Source organism: Bidens hawaiensis, unplaced genomic scaffold, assembly GCF_021521415.1.
Source record: "Bidens hawaiensis isolate Kalapana, Puna unplaced genomic scaffold, B.hawaiensis_p1.1 tig00042926_1, whole genome shotgun sequence".
NCBI classification, from domain to species: domain Eukaryota; kingdom Viridiplantae; phylum Streptophyta; class Magnoliopsida; order Asterales; family Asteraceae; genus Bidens; species Bidens hawaiensis.
In genome coordinates, this window is record NW_027497602.1 from 109,464 (window position 1) to 124,950 (window position 15,487).

The 15,487-nt window shown below is 35.1% G+C and overlaps 2 protein-coding genes and 1 pseudogene across 5 annotated transcripts; 2 read left to right on the forward strand and 1 right to left on the reverse strand.

Moving 5' to 3' along the window:
• The first annotated feature begins 2,017 nt into the window (after positions 1 to 2,017).
• On the forward strand, positions 2,018 to 4,099 carry LOC143593917 (AAA-ATPase ASD, mitochondrial pseudogene; annotated as a pseudogene).
• Positions 4,100 to 8,905: 4,806 nt separating this feature from the next.
• LOC143593923 (growth-regulating factor 4-like) lies at positions 8,906 to 13,044 on the forward strand. The gene is made up of 4 exons (XM_077073383.1): positions 8,906 to 9,181; positions 11,024 to 11,420; positions 12,443 to 12,870; positions 12,952 to 13,044. The coding sequence occupies exons 1-4, from the start codon at positions 8,986 to 8,988 to the stop codon at positions 12,957 to 12,959; spliced, it is 1,029 nt and encodes a 342-aa protein (XP_076929498.1). The 5' UTR covers positions 8,906 to 8,985; the 3' UTR covers positions 12,960 to 13,044.
• A 328-nt stretch (positions 13,045 to 13,372) lies between these two features.
• Positions 13,373 to 14,799, reverse strand: LOC143593911 (cadmium-induced protein AS8-like). Of its 4 annotated transcripts, none has more exons than XM_077073378.1 (3): positions 14,661 to 14,787; positions 13,907 to 14,159; positions 13,373 to 13,824 (listed from the first exon to the last, which is right to left on the reverse strand). In XM_077073378.1, exons 1-3 carry the CDS (start codon positions 14,661 to 14,663, stop codon positions 13,580 to 13,582), a joined length of 501 nt encoding a protein of 166 aa, XP_076929493.1. In that variant the 5' UTR covers positions 14,664 to 14,787; the 3' UTR covers positions 13,373 to 13,579. The 4 variants fall into 4 exon arrangements, with proteins under 4 accessions (XP_076929493.1, XP_076929496.1, XP_076929494.1 ...); XM_077073381.1 differs by having other exon boundaries at positions 13,907 to 14,181; positions 14,707 to 14,738; XM_077073379.1 differs by having other exon boundaries at positions 13,374 to 13,824; positions 13,907 to 14,153; positions 14,661 to 14,799.
• Between the last annotated feature and the right edge of the window lie 688 nt (positions 14,800 to 15,487).

The following is a 15,487-nucleotide window of genomic DNA, read 5'->3' on the forward strand; positions in this document are numbered from 1 at the left end:
CAAATTTTGTCAAATAGGGGTAAATGTGCACCGTACGATCCTAGAAACTGGTTATTGATTGAGATCGTTACGGAGGTTCTTCAAATTTTTAAATCTTGCACAAGTAGTTTATCCGGGGTTTACTATCCAACAAGCCCCATTGCTTTACCAAAAATTGCTGTCATGTGCACAAAGTTGAGTGACCTTCATTGTAGGGGTGCACCTTATTTTGATATGGGTGTAAAAATGAAAGAAAAATTTAAAAAATATTTTCAAGAACTACCCGCTGTTTTGACCTGTGCTGCTGCGTTAAACCCTTGCATCAATGTTGGTGGTGTTGAAGCTTTAATAGAAAAAATTTGTGATGAGCTAGGGTTAAACGACGATCAAAACCCCTATTATAGCCAAACTTTAAAGAATGATTTCAACACCACCTTGGCAAACATGTATGATGTTTACCTTACAAGATACGGGTCGTCTTCCCAAATTCATGACTCGTTAAGAGCTGTTGCCCAATCCCAATCCCAAACCGACCTTGAAATGGGGATGTACTACATGATTTGGGAAGACGCCGGTAAACGTCAAAGGGTAAACACCCCAAGCAGTGAACTTGGAAGGTATGGTGGTACCAACTTTGTGAAACACATGACTCCGGATGAATTTAGAAGTCTTGATTTGCTGGCTTGGTGGAGAGGTAAGGAGGATGAGTTTCCGATCCTCGCCGCCATGGCCAAAGATTTACTAACGGTCCAAGCTTCCACGGTAGCTTCGGAGTCTGCTTTTTCTGTTTCTGGCAGGGTTATATCGATTAGGAGGACTCGACTCACTCCACCAGCTGTAGAGATGTCGATTTGCTACAAGGATTACTTGGACTCTTTAGACAGGGCACAACATCAACGCTCACTCGAGGGGGAAATGGACTATGAGGCGGCCTTGTATGAAGACGAGGTCAATCAAGGACACACTCAACCAATGACCGATGAAGAAGCCGCGTACGACGATTACCTAAGGAATAGCTCGGGATCGGGTAGCGAAGAAAATGAGTAACAAACATCAACTTGTTAATGTAATCGTGTCTAAACATTCTTTAATGTTTGTATTTTTGAGTTACGAATATGCGATAACGATTTAATGTTTGTATTTTTAATGTAAAAGCTATAAATGAAAGTTATGTGTTTTTAATCTTCCAAGCAAAGAATGCTAACAACGAAACCCTAAACCCTAAAGCAAAAAAAAAAAAAAAAAAAAAAAAAAAAAAAAAAAACCGGTTAACCGGTTAGACCGGTTTTTAAAAACCGGTTATAAAAAAACCGGTTTAATAACCGGTTTCTAAACCGGTCCAAACCGGTTTGGCCGGTTTGAGTTTTCAGCAATAATAACCGGTTAATAACCGGTCCGGTTATTAACCGAACCGGTTTTTTTCTGGATAAAAAAAACCGGTCCGGTTAAAAACCGAACCGGTTTTTTCAAAAAAACCGATTTGTGCACCTCTACCTACAACCAGTTGTCTCTTAAGGTTTTAAATCAAACCTTCTTCTGATTTGAGTATAGCTCTTATCGTTGCTTATCGTGTAAACCTGGTATTAACAGGTTCGTATTTGGGAAACAATACACGATTAATTTTCGTGTCGTGTACAGGCATACGTGATTCATGTTCGTGTCTTATCGTGTACGGGTATATGCGATACGTCAACCCGATTTTCAAGCTATAAGATGTGTAACTATTGATTTATTATACAACTGTTTAACATTATTTTTCAATTATTTAAGTTAATAAAGAAATGATATAGCTTAAGTATTGAACTTAATAACAAGTTAATAATAGAATTTTAAGATTTGGATTGAATTATGTTTTATTAAGTTAAACCAATAATAATACTATAAATTTGACATTTGTAATCAACCTCTCACATTGCAGTAGGAAGTCAGAGGTCAATAAAAAATTGTCTTTGTCATTTGCTTAAGAAACAAGGCAATATAATACCAATCGATATACGTACGTATGTACTATGATATCATATTATCACGACTAACTCACGGGTCTCTTCCAGGGAAGCTTCATGTCGGATGGACCTTTCATATTAATTTATGGACACAAAATGGTCGGCAGCCTCTTTTGTCATTTAATGTGTCAAAATGGGCATTCACACGACACCGTGACAGGAACCATATACCATACAAAGACTTGACGCATGCTAAATGCCACTTGACTTAGTACTATATATTAAGATGTTAAACTTGCACTTCAGCTCATCTATTCTTCATTACAAACAACTTTCTAACTAAAACATTGTGTGAGTTGTGAGCAATAAGAAGATGATAATTGGGGAAATGACTCACTTAGGGTCGATGATTGGCGTAGTTATGTTCGTTTGGGCCATATTCCGGCATTTTTTTCCAGACGAGCTCTATAGGGATGTTAGAAAATATGGTAATAAGTTCGTCAGTTATGTGTACCCTTATGTGGAGATCACATTTCATGAGTACCAAACAGACGGTTGGTTCGAACTAAGTGAAGCTTTTAAATCCATTGAACGGTACCTTAGTAGCAACTCTTCCAAAAATGCTAACAGGCTTAAAGCAAAAGTGGTCAAGGATTCCGAATCCGTTGTGCTGAGCATGGATGAGAATGAAGAAGTCATAGACGAGTTCAACGGCATCAAAATCTGGTGGACATCGAGTAGAAAAATCCCCCAACAACGAGCTCTCATCTCGTATCGTTCTGAAGAAGGGAATCGGTTCTACAAGCTCATTTGTAGAAGAGAACATCGTGATATCATCACTAATGTTTACTTGAAACATGTGCTCGATGAGGGGAAGGCTATTGCGGTAAGAGCAAGGCAACGCAAGCTCTATACCAACAACAAGAGCGAGAACTGGCATGGTTACAAGAAGACGGTGTGGAGTCACATCATATTCGAGCACCCGTCTACCTTTGATACTATTGCAATGGATCCCAAGAAGAAGAAGGAGATTTTGAATGATTTAATGACGTTCCGCAAGTCTAAAGACTACTACAAGAAGGTGGGAAAGTCATGGAAGCGAGGATATCTTCTTTACGGTCCACCAGGAACCGGAAAGTCTAGCATGATTGCTGCCATGGCTAACCTTCTTGAGTATGATATCTATGATCTTGAATTAGCGTCCGTGAAAGATAATACGGATTTGAGGAAGCTATTGATTGAGACTTCAAGCAAGTCGATAATCGTGATTGAGGACATCGATTGTTCGCTTGATCTTACGGGACAGAGAAAGGAGAAGAAGAAGGAAGAGAGTAAAGATAAAGATAAAGATAAAAAGGACCCAATCGAGAAAGAGATTGAAGAGGAAGAGGATAAGAAGAAAAAAGGAAGTGAAGTGACTTTATCCGGGCTTTTGAACTTCGTTGACGGGTTATGGTCAGCATGTGGTAGTGAGAGGTTGATCGTATTCACCACGAATTACGTTGAAAAGCTTGATCCAGCTCTCATTAGGCGAGGGCGGATGGATAAGCATATTGAGATGTCGTATTGTTGTTTTGAAACATTTAAAGTTCTTGCAAAGAACTACTTGGATCTTGAGTCACACGAATTGTTTGAAACCATCGGCCGAATGTTGGGGGAGACGAAGATGACTCCAGCAGATGTTGCTGAAAACTTAATGCCAAAGTCAGACGAAGAGAACGCCGAGGTTTGCTTGAACAACTTGATCAAATCTTTGGAGGACGCAAAAGAAGAAGCGAGACTCAAAGCTCTTGAAGATGCCAGGATCAAAGCCGAGGAGGAAGCGAGTAAAAAGAAAGAAGAAAATGGCGAAAAGGAACAAGAGATTGATGCAAAGTCGACTGATGAAGGAAAGAAGAGTGGTAAAAGTAGTGCCGACGAGATACAAGCTAGTGATGCAAAAGAAAACGGTGTGATGTGTGCATGAGTGCTATAAAGTTGACTAAAAATCCAAGCTACCAATAAATTAATTTTAGTGTTTGCTACAAGTATGTTTCTTTTTTAATTGTTTTAACTTTTAATAACGTGTTTGGTAGTCAAAAAGTAATATAAAAAAGATTCGTTAGTCAGTGTAATTTTTAACTTTCAAGTGGCTTTATGTTCGCCCTTACATGCTGGGTTGGTGAGCGCATCTATTTATTTTTATTACCAATCTAGGTGTGATCTTAAAGTATGAAAATATTAATCGGTTTGGGGTTTTAAGAAAGGAGTGAATAACATTATCAAATGAAAATTATAATATTAACTAAATTAGCTTTGGTGAAGATGTTATTTTGATGAGTAAGTAATCTTAAGTAACAATGTGATTTTGATGAGTGTTATTAAATAATCATAATCATATAAAGTAAGTCATTTGGTGGACAATGGTACATAGTGTATTATTAGAAGCAGATTAGATTATCGTTCAAGAAAAATATAAAGAACAAGAAAAAATTAAAGAAAGTAATGTAATAACTTAACTATCTTATATAAAGGATAAAAGTGTATCTAAAACATAAGATTTATATAATATGTTTGGGTTTGATTATAGAGAAAAAGCTTAACAAACTTGTTATGTATGTCTTTGGTGGTTATAATAGTCAAGGACGGTTACATAGATGGCAAACCCACTGCTCCAACTTACCACTGATGCATAGTTGCAATTGATAATCAAGTTGAACTGATATTCGGTTGCCATTGATTATCGGTTCTCCCTAACCACCATTTTCTATGTAACTTTTCATCAGTCAGACAAATACGAAGTAATAGGTCTTTTGAAACCCAAAAGAGGTGTTGCCTCTTTGGAACGCCCTTGGTCACTATCCCCTTAAACAATCAAGTTAGAAGTGCTATAAATGAGCATAAAATTATACAAATGTGTATTTCATATATCTTAACTTGTAACAATGTTTATCGTCATTTCTCTTTGATCTTTAGCGAATCCAACTAGACTGAAGTGTTATTGATGACACTAAAATCACCAACACAAAAGAACGAGAATCACACTAGTAGTGTGCGGCATGTCCTGATTTTTGTTCAGTTTGTTCCGCCTTGAAACGATTTGATACGTTTAAATCAACTAATTTAAAAAGATTACATCTTGACTATTATCGTCAGCCTGTTAGATGCATTTAAACAAATAGATTAAACAAATTGGGTTCAAGTTACACAATTTTAAGTCTATGGGTTAAGGCTTGTATTTTTGACACAAATAAAAAAATGGTTCGTGGTTAGGAACAATTCAACCCTCCAACCCACTAACCTCAACATGGCACATCTATTGTTGAATCTATTAGGAATTTTTCTATAAAATTATATCTTTAAAATCTTAAATACTTTTTTTTTAAAAGAAAAAGCAAGTGTGAACTAATATTTATGGACATCTAATTTTTTTTAACCAGACTAACAAAAAACTTTCTCAATCAAATGGACCACTTAATGTTATTTCGAAGAAATAAATTATGCATATACCATGATGTCATTCTCATGAGTGTTCATATTGATTGTCAAAAAGTACTATTGAAGATTTATTGAATCATCCGTTAGCTTACTATCATCCAAAATATAATTAAATGTAGCAGGTGTGTGTGATGTGCTTTTTTAAGCATCTTTGACTCTTCGTGGCACCACAAGACAATATGTAAACCAAGCTTTTGAGGATTCCTTGTCCAGTTGGAATTCGATCCAATCACTCGACATAGTAGTTTTGAAGCTGCTGCTTTGCACACAATCAGCATCAGCACATCTGTATCCATACCTTAAAGTTTCATCTTTATAATAATAAGAAGCCGTGTGGGATTAGCCCGTCACTTGATTGAGATTCTTGTCTCTTAGATAGGACTCTGGGAGGTCTCGGATTCAAACTCGGGCATGAGATATATTAGTTTGGATAGTATAGGTGTAGCCATGTAGGAGTATGGTAGATTTGCCTTTCAAAAATAATAATAAAAAAAATCCGCATTTATGAACACTTTAGAATCTCCATTAATCTTGGATGTGCATGAACGAGAATTATATATAAAATGAATGCATTAATCATTTATAATCTAAGAACTATGTTACTCACAAAATGCTACTTTTACATAACTTTCATTTCATATAAAACTAACATTTTATTATGACACATATTATAGACGCATAGTCATAAATCATAATTATAGGTAACTATCAGTCCTTGTACATATCTCGATTAACGTGCCTTGAAGAAATTGTCGTCTGATTGAAGAAAACTACTAACGTTTTGAAAATCTACTCTTTTGATTCAAATCTAGTTAACAACTAAAATAAAACCACCATTGTAGTCCTAGTACCATTGTTGGCATTATGTTAAATAGACATTTAGGAATCTCAAAGTCATTACCATATCAAACCTAAATGTTGCAACATTAATCTAGACGATAAATTTTTTTACATGTTTACTCACTTGGCGTGTATTATTTTTACATGAATTATTTTTATTTTATCGATTTGATAATTTGAGATAAACATAACCTGATCCATTCATAAGTATAAACATGGGGAATGAATGCTCAATTTTAGAAATTAGAATGAATATAATTAAATTTATCGCAATCATAAGCCATTGAACATTATAAGTATTCAAGGAAACTCAAGAAAAATCAACGATCTAATTAATTTGGAACTAGTGTACATTAATCCAATCAACAAATTTCTATCTATGCCTAATCTAAATTTGTTGCTTACTTTCCACAAACTCTTATGACCCATGACCCTAACAATATTAGACAGATGTCTTGATTGATTAATCAAGACCAAACTCTTATGACCCATGATCCTAACAATAAGAAAGGCCACTTACGCTGTGTATCTATAAATAATGTTTAGGGCATCTCTAATGGTGTGTTGTTGGGAGGTTTGAATACTAGGTGGAAGAGAGAGTGGAAAGAGTTTGGAATTTCAATATGGTTTGTAAGATGTGTGTGAGAGGATGAAGGAGTGAGAATGAAATAAAAAAGAATTTGAGTGGATGATTAAGATGGTTGAATTTCAAACCATCACAAAGTATTGGAAATGCTCTTAGTTTGTCATCAAAACCTTCGAACGAAAATGTTTAGTTTGCCATCCTAACATGACCAACCTCTTATGACCCATGATCCTAACAATAAGAAAGACCACTTACTATGTGTATTTATAAATAACGTTAAGTTTGTCATCGAAACCTTCGAACGAAAATGTGTATGTGAATTGTAGTTACATTTAGTTTGCAAGTTTCGTTTAGTTAGAAAAGTTTCGTATGTTTCTATTTTGTATACAAACAACGTTGTAAGCTTGTTTCAAGTTATCAAAATCAACTGGAAAATGTTGTAAGTGTTTGTCTCTGTTCTTATATGGGCCGGAGCGAATTACTCAATTTATTCTTAATTTGATTCCGCATTAATTCATCATTTTATCATCGGTTTTCATTTCGTTCATTGATTATTTGGTGCCACATCAACTAAGGATCCCCCAGCAATGGCGTTACTGTTTGCTATTTAAAAAGTGTGTGCGGTGCAACTTGTTGCCCGTTTGCCCTCTGTTTTGATGTAAACACTTCATATTTAGATGCTTAATAAATAATGAATTGTTGGTTTGTGTGATTTCGATTCTCAATTTTGCTTTTGTTCGTAGTTTTTTCTATGCTACATCGAACTCATTCTTTTGTGTGATCGATTCTTGTATTTCAATCGTTTATTCAATCTTTGTTTTCCTTTCGCATTAGAGACCTTATCTTCTAGTTGTTTCCACAATTTTCATCGAATTATGATCGATTTAATTTTTGCTATTCACCTTTAAAGCTTTGAAGATCAATTTTACTATCACTTTTGTTGAAGATTTAAACATTTTCATACAGATTTTTGCACACGCAACTTCCTGTTTTCACAAGAAAGTTTGGTCTCGTTTGAAACTTTCACATGAAGTTTTTAGTTTACACACAAAAGTTTTGTTTCACACAAAAATTGCACGCGAAACTATGCTTTATCTCCTAAAAGAAAGTTGGGGCTTGTCAGTATAGTTGTTTATAAATGTACCACATATCCACAATTTTGATTTATGCCAAAGATGTTATGGCATGATGCTTTCATGGTTTCTAAACATTATCACGCGATAAAAATGAGAGTGATTTGATTTGAACCGAACTTTGTTGGTTTGTATCCATTTTCTTTGTAAATCTTACTATAGTTAACGAATAGGATACACATGCATAACAATATATTTCGAAAACCGGAAATTAAACAAATTATAAAGATAAAGAGCTAGTTGAATGATTCATATGGTCAATTTCGAGTTCCAAAACGTAAACTAAACCACACAAAGTCTAAATCAGACAACTTACCCATTTAAAACGGTTTCCTCAATTTCAACCAATCAATATCAAAACGATATAATATTATACCCGGTATATCAGGTTGGTTTGACCAACGATATCTAGACCTCTGGGTTAAGATTATGCCAGGTTCACCCACCTCACTTCGTCTATGTGACAAGTTGTGTGGAGCGCATGATAATTCACCACCAATCGCATACTCCACTAGTAAACCTATCATTATCAATACACTTACACTATTTTGTGATCCTCAATCTTTTGAGAATAACATACTCTGATTCAGTTGATAATGATAATTAGGTTGCTCATTAGAACTTTATATAAATCCTATACTCATATATTCTATCTTTTGAGAATAACATGTAACCGTACCTGGTATATATTTTACTCCAGTTCAGTCGATAATGATAATTAGGTTGGTCATTTGAACTTTTATATTTTTGAACTTATATATTTGATATAATAGAAAAGATTTTATAAGACTTAAAACAAAAATGTTAAATACTATAAGTTGTCAAAACATTTGATCCCCACCCACATCTGGATTCCTTTGCAACCAAGCATGTTCAAACCCTAGATCTGCCCGCCTCTTCAAAGGTAACCAAACAAAACAAACAAACCTTAAATCTATCTGTTACTTGTCTCATCATCTGTTGCTGTTGCTGTTGGTGTTGGTGTTGCAGTTTAAACAACAAGACCCACCCACCAGAAGAGAAAGATATGAGTGGCAGCACCACAGTGGCCGGTGGCAGTGGATTCCGGCCGCCATTCACGCCGGTGCAGTGGCAGGAGTTGGAACATCAAGCTCTCATTTACAAATACTTAGTTGCAGGTGTTCCTGTTCCTTATGATCTTGTTCTTCCCATTAGAAGAAGCTTGGAAGCCTTATCTGCTACCTTCTTTAATTATTCCAACTGTAAGTGTCTTTATAAACTGTCTTATTATTATCTTTATTGTTAAATTAACAATCTTTATTGTGAAATTAGTAATCTTTATTGTTCAAGATATTATTTTTTTTGTTAAGTTAACAATCTTTTTTGCTCAATTAATAATCTTTAGATGTGTTTTTCAATTAAGTTATTGTTCATTTCAATTTCATATCAAGTTAGTTAATAATATGAGACTCAGATTATTAATTTGATATGAACAATAAATTTGTTAGGTGACCTCAACAGTGTGTTAGGTATTCTAGATTAAAACGAGTTAAATAAACAAGAATCTTATGCATTTATGAATAAATTGACAAACACATACTCAAATTTTCAATGCATAGGGTTTAATCTGTTTAATTCATTTTAATCTAGAACACCTGATACACTGTTGAAATGTGAAGTTACGAGACGATAGGAATTAAATTTGTTTTATTATGAGTTTTGTCTAAACGGGTTAGGGCCAGTTTCCGTTTGAGCCCACATACTTGTTTTGCTAAGCGGGTTGTATCTTGGTCGACTTGACGGGTTAGTTAGTGACCCCTTAGTTTTTTAAAATGTGTTTTTTTCTGTAAGTAAAAATGATCTTGTTGTTCCCATTAGAAGGAACTTGGAAGCCCTATCTGCTAGGTTTTTTGATAATCTTTATTGCTCAATTAATAATCTTTATTGTTCAATGAAGTTAATATTTTGAGACTCATATTATTAATTTGATATGGAAATGAAGTGAACAGCAATAAATTTATTGAACTTCTTACACCTCAACAGTCAACAGTATGTTAGGTGTGATAGATTAGAATGAATTAAATAGACAAGAATCCAATGCATTCATTATTAAATTGACAAACACATAAACACATACTCTAATTTTTGAGCATGTGTTTGTCAATTTATTCATGAATGATGATGCATTGGGTTCTTATTTATTTAATTCATTTTAGACTTGCACACCTAACATACTTTTCAGGACTTAAGGTTTAGTCTAAATAGTTTTGAATTGAACCAGCATACATGTTTAGTTAAGTAGGTCTTGTTTAGGTTGACTCTATGTTGTCAAAACCCCTTTGGGCGCACGCCTAGGCTCTCAGGCGAGGCGCTTGCCATTTGGGCAAGATTCCAGCCTGATTTTGGTCAGATTTTTTCGAAATCATGAAAATCCTGGTAAAATTATGTAAATTCCGGGCAAAACTGGTCTGAAACATCCCAAATTGGTCTAAAATCAGTTTAAACTAGCCCTAAACAAGCCTAACACATGTTTAAAACCCCACAAATGATAAGTTTATGCTATGTGTTTTGCTTATCTCGGGCCCTCGCTTTTTTAAGTCCTTGCACCTAGGCCCAAAGCTCACCCTTTACGCGTTGAGTACGCCTTGTGTCTTTGACAACTATGGGTTGACTTAGCGGGTTTTTTAGTAACTTCTTTATGCTTTAAACTTTTTTAAAAATGTAGTTTTGTCATAACTAAAACTTGTTAGAATTTTATGCCAATATATATTAGTAAAAGAAAAATGAGCACTGTATTTTATAGTTTAAACTTAATTGTATTTTAACTTATATACATGTGTATCTGGTTGTAAATTTATAGAGTTAATATGCAAAAACAGATTAGAGGAAAAAATCGGTTAAATCGTGTCTGTGTCACCCCGCAATACTCATGTTGTGTTACGATTCGAGTGACTTTCTGACTATCACGGTTTTTGGGTTTGTGTTATATTATACACACACACAGATAACATCATTACAATGGCTGATAGATTATCATCTGGATTTATCAGTTTGTTCTCTACTTTTGTACTAATCTTATGCTGTAATTTTGATATTTTTCAAAGCATTGGGATATTGTTCATATTATGGGAAGAAGTTTGACCCGGAGCCGGGAAGGTGCAGGAGGACAGATGGCAAAAAGTGGAGATGCGCCAAAGATGCGTATCCGGACTCCAAGTACTGTGAGCGCCACATGCACCGTGGCAGAAACCGTTCAAGAAAGCCTGTGGAATCCCAGTCTGCTTCTCAGTCATTGTCAACTGCAGTGTCACGTGTTACCACTGTAAGCAGCAGCACTGGCAGTGGTACTAATAGCAATAGAAGTTTCCAGAATCTTGGCAATGGAAGCTTCCAGAACTCTCACTTGTATCCCACCTCGAGCTCGGGGACTATTGATTTTGGGAGTAATGCATCAAAGTTGCAGGTGCATGCTAGTCCCTATGGTATCAACAACAATTTTAGGTACCTTTTCACCACATTATTTGTTACTGGTTATTCAGTATATCACTATATCATAATCACTTTTAAAACATACATCCAAATACACGCTAAAGTATGCAAATTTCTTAATTTATATGCATTCAGAGCCTTTGAAATGGGCCCATAAACTATATGATACGATACATATGATTTAAACACAAGTACACTGTGAATTTATAAAGTTAGTTGTAATTTAATGTGGAAGAAGAGTAATGTCATAATGTGAATGGCTTCTTTCACTTTTTATGTGAGTTTTATTTTCTCATTGAAAGAACCTTATTAAACTTACATAATAAAACGGGTCAAGTTACATTTAGGGATGTAAACGAGCCAAGCCGCTCGTGAGCTACTTGCGATTGGTTTGTTTAAAGCTCGAATTGAGCGAGCGTAAACGAGCCCAAGCTTGAGCTCGAGTCTGAAATAAGCTTGTTCAATAAACAAACCTGAGCTTCACTTATCTAGCATGAGCTGGCTTGCGAGCCTAAACGGGACTTATATATTTATATTTTTTATTTAATATATTATATATATAGGTATAATAATTATAGATATAGTTAAATTATTGTAAAATAAGAATTATAGTTAAAATATATATAAAACAATACAAAAATGTATGTAACTTAATTATAAAATATTAAACAAGCCGAGCTTGAGCTTGAAATACTACTCACTGCCTGAGATCGAGCCTTAGAATAGCGCTAAAATGGAGCCGAGCTTGAGCTTTTAAAGAGCTCAAAAATAGTGGAGCTCGAGTATAAAAAATAGATCTTAAAAAGAGTCAAGCTTTGGCTTTAGAAATAGAGCTTGAAACGAGCCGAGCTTGAGCTATGGGAAGTTAAACAAGCTGGACTTGAGCCTAGTTAACCTTGGGCTCTGTCCTCGGCTCGTCTATACTTTTAGTTGTATTTTATTGTTAATACTTAATAGGTAAAATATCTAAAAAAATTTTTTTTTGCTATAATGGAAACGTGTCAAAATTTGGTTCATCGTATAATAACATGCAGGTATGATCAAGGGCTAACTATCAATGTGGATGATATAAATTACTCTTCTGGAGCATCAAGTGCAGAAAGTTCGTGGCGTCTGGTGCCTACTCAAATGTCTTCAACTTCTTTAATGGAATCAAGAACCGACTCGTATCTACAAACCAAATCTCCACAGCTAACCATGGTTAATGCATTCGAGCCTGTGATTGATGCTACTACACCCGGCTCAAAGCCAAGTCAACAACAACATTGCTTATTTGGCAGCAAAATTGAGTCACCGGTTAAAGTCAAACATGAGCAGCAACACATGATGCGTCCGTTTTTTGATGAGTGGCCCGAACCGAGGGAGCCATGGTCGAGTCTGGATGGCGCTAGTGGCACCACAACGCAGTTATGCATGTCTACGGTTCATGAATATTCTGCACGAAACAACTGCACTGCAAATGGTGTGTGAAAACTGAAAACTGTATGTGGTTGGTTATGTAAGTTTGGAAACAAACTGAATCTTTTTAATTTATGTTGTGCAGCTGATTAAGAATGGCTGATGCAGTCATGATGCAAGTTTGTGGCCAAAGGTGGTGTGTATTTGATTATGTTTTGTATGATGTTGGATTATTACATGAAGTTGATGTAACTGATTTAATGTATGTTGATGCTTGTTTGAGCAACTTTTCAGCAATAAATGTTGAGGACTATTTTAAATTGCACATTAATATGTTATTTTTGTTTATTTTTAAGTTGTAAAACATGTAAGATAGTTATTTAAAAAAACTTGATTAAAATATACACAGTTCGATTTTGACAGTTTAACAATACGGTTATCATTTCTATCCAACCTAGCCGGTTTGGTTTGTTTCGCAAAATCTAGTTAATAGTTTGATGCATAATTTTCATCAAAACCGACCGAATAAGACCCTCAAAACGCTTTAAAAGCTCAATATACAACAACTTGCACCCTTCAAAGTTAAAAGTGTGATGAACCAACAATTTTATCTTCTGCTTTAAGAAAGACCATAAACTCAATACTTGTAACCTAAAGCAACACAAGAACATATAAACAAATCTCCTAAAACTTCTAACAATGATTCAAACAAAATATGACCTCCATTTTATTCTTAACAAGAGGATTGAATCTTGATACTCGTGTTTCATACCTCAACGAGGATGGTTAACCCGACTTTTAAGTCCATCAAAATAATCCAAAACTAACTTTGCCTGAGAAGACATGAATCTGCTCGCACCCGAAAAATGTACTCTTTTGTCTACACTCTGTTCATGGTTGAAAGTTGACACCCATCTTTGCACGCCCGTTATATCCATTCCATCATTAACACCATTCGCGCCAAGTAGACCACTAGATCGAGCAAAGTCCACTGCACCACTTCTTGTAGCCATCAAAGCTGCAGTTTAGTTTATTAACCCGTTAAGAACAAAACATAACCCAAATCGAGTTGGAATGAAAAGGGAGAAAAGTGTATGTACCACTAAAAGGAACTTTAAGGAGGCGATTTGCAGGGAGACCAACGCCAACACCAGCAAGAGTGATACCGACACTAAATCCAACACCACAACCAGCACCAACATAACCGATGACTTCAGGCCCGAACCCGGGACCCCACCCGATGCCACAACCGAACCCTATGCCCATGCCCCAAAAGGCTCCAGATGTAGGATGCACAGGGTTCCATCTCTCATATCTTCTGAACAACCCTTTTATAATCATTGGTACCTGAAACTATAACTAATTAATGGTTTAACTGGCGATCTATGTGTTCTGTTGTTTGTATCAGGTTCAGAGTTAATATGAAACACTGTACATATCACTTTGTTCAGAAACTATTAAAATTTAATGAATCTAACAAAGATTGGTGTTAACAACAAGAACAAAGCAATCAGGATTCAAACAGATTTCACCAGGCAATCTTACACTGAAATTTGATCCAGGCTGCAAACAAACTGAACCGAACAAGGCCTTGTTCATTTATTAAACGAACTTTCAGCCAAATGGTTCACGAACGTTCAATTCATTTACAGCCCTAGCTCCAGGTAAGCTTAAAGGTGAAATAAACCAACACAGAAAGCACATTTTTAAAACACACTTCGATTTGCAAACAACTATCCATATTATCAAACTAGTACATATTTTTATAATAAAATTATTAATTTGAAGAACACAATAAGTGTAGCACATAAGTGATGATTTTAATTAATAACATAAAATAAAGTAAAGTATTACCATTAACAGATTGAAGGAAACTGGTGATTGGTTATGAACTGGTGACACAACTTACAAGAGTGTGGAGATCACGAGGTACCGAAGTAGCTTCGGCAGTAAACAGCACACTAACGTGGCTTTGTTTTGGTCATAGGATTTGGATTTGATTGTTTTTTAGATTTACAAGATAAAGTCACAATATTTACAATTATTTAAAAACCAAAAAAAAAAAAAAAAGCTCACACTTTAAATTAAACAAACAAAATTTTATAATTTGTCACTAGAAAAGATATAATCTTACCCCGTTGTGACAAAGGTCATTTGGTATAAAGAAAAATTATTAAATATCCTCGTATTAGCATCGAATTAATTTATTTAACAGGTAGATTCATCGTTATCATACTCAGTAAATTTCATTAATAAAAAAGTTATGATAGGGTCTGAGAATGGTAAGATGTATGCAGTCTTACCAGTTACCTCTACCACGTATGAATAGATAGACTGCTTTCGATGAGACTCCCGACTCGATAGTAGTTTTGCATCAAGCATTGGACATGCACCCTTGTCTTTCGGACCTTCCTTCACTTTTAATGTTATTTTCACAAAATTAGTAAAATAACGTCAAAAAAAGTGAAATTTCACTTTTGTGCACCTGAGGGCCCACATATACATGCATTATATGCGCGCACCACAAGCAGATCGTGTATTTGCTAGGGAGATTATATGTTGAAAATCACATTAATCACATCATGCTATCATAGTACATGTTGAATAGATATAACCAAAGTAACAGGAGAGAAAGTAAGGCGGTTGGGTAGTCATCTTATATGATACATTCAAACTTCAAA

Bases quoted from the DNA above. Each gene is read 5' to 3' on its own strand.
- LOC143593911 (XM_077073378.1), bottom strand. The intron at 13,825-13,906 runs GTACATACACTT...ACTAAACTGCAG, and splicing joins CCTTAAAGTTCCTTTTAGTG to CTTTGATGGCTACAAGAAGT.
- LOC143593923 (XM_077073383.1), top strand. From the start codon at position 8,986: ATGAGTGGCAGCACCACAGTGGCCGGTGGCAGTGGATTCCGGCCGCCA. The intron at 9,182-11,023 runs GTAAGTGTCTTT...TATTTTTCAAAG, and splicing joins CTTCTTTAATTATTCCAACT to CATTGGGATATTGTTCATAT. The intron at 11,421-12,442 runs GTACCTTTTCAC...AATAACATGCAG, and splicing joins GGTATCAACAACAATTTTAG to GTATGATCAAGGGCTAACTA.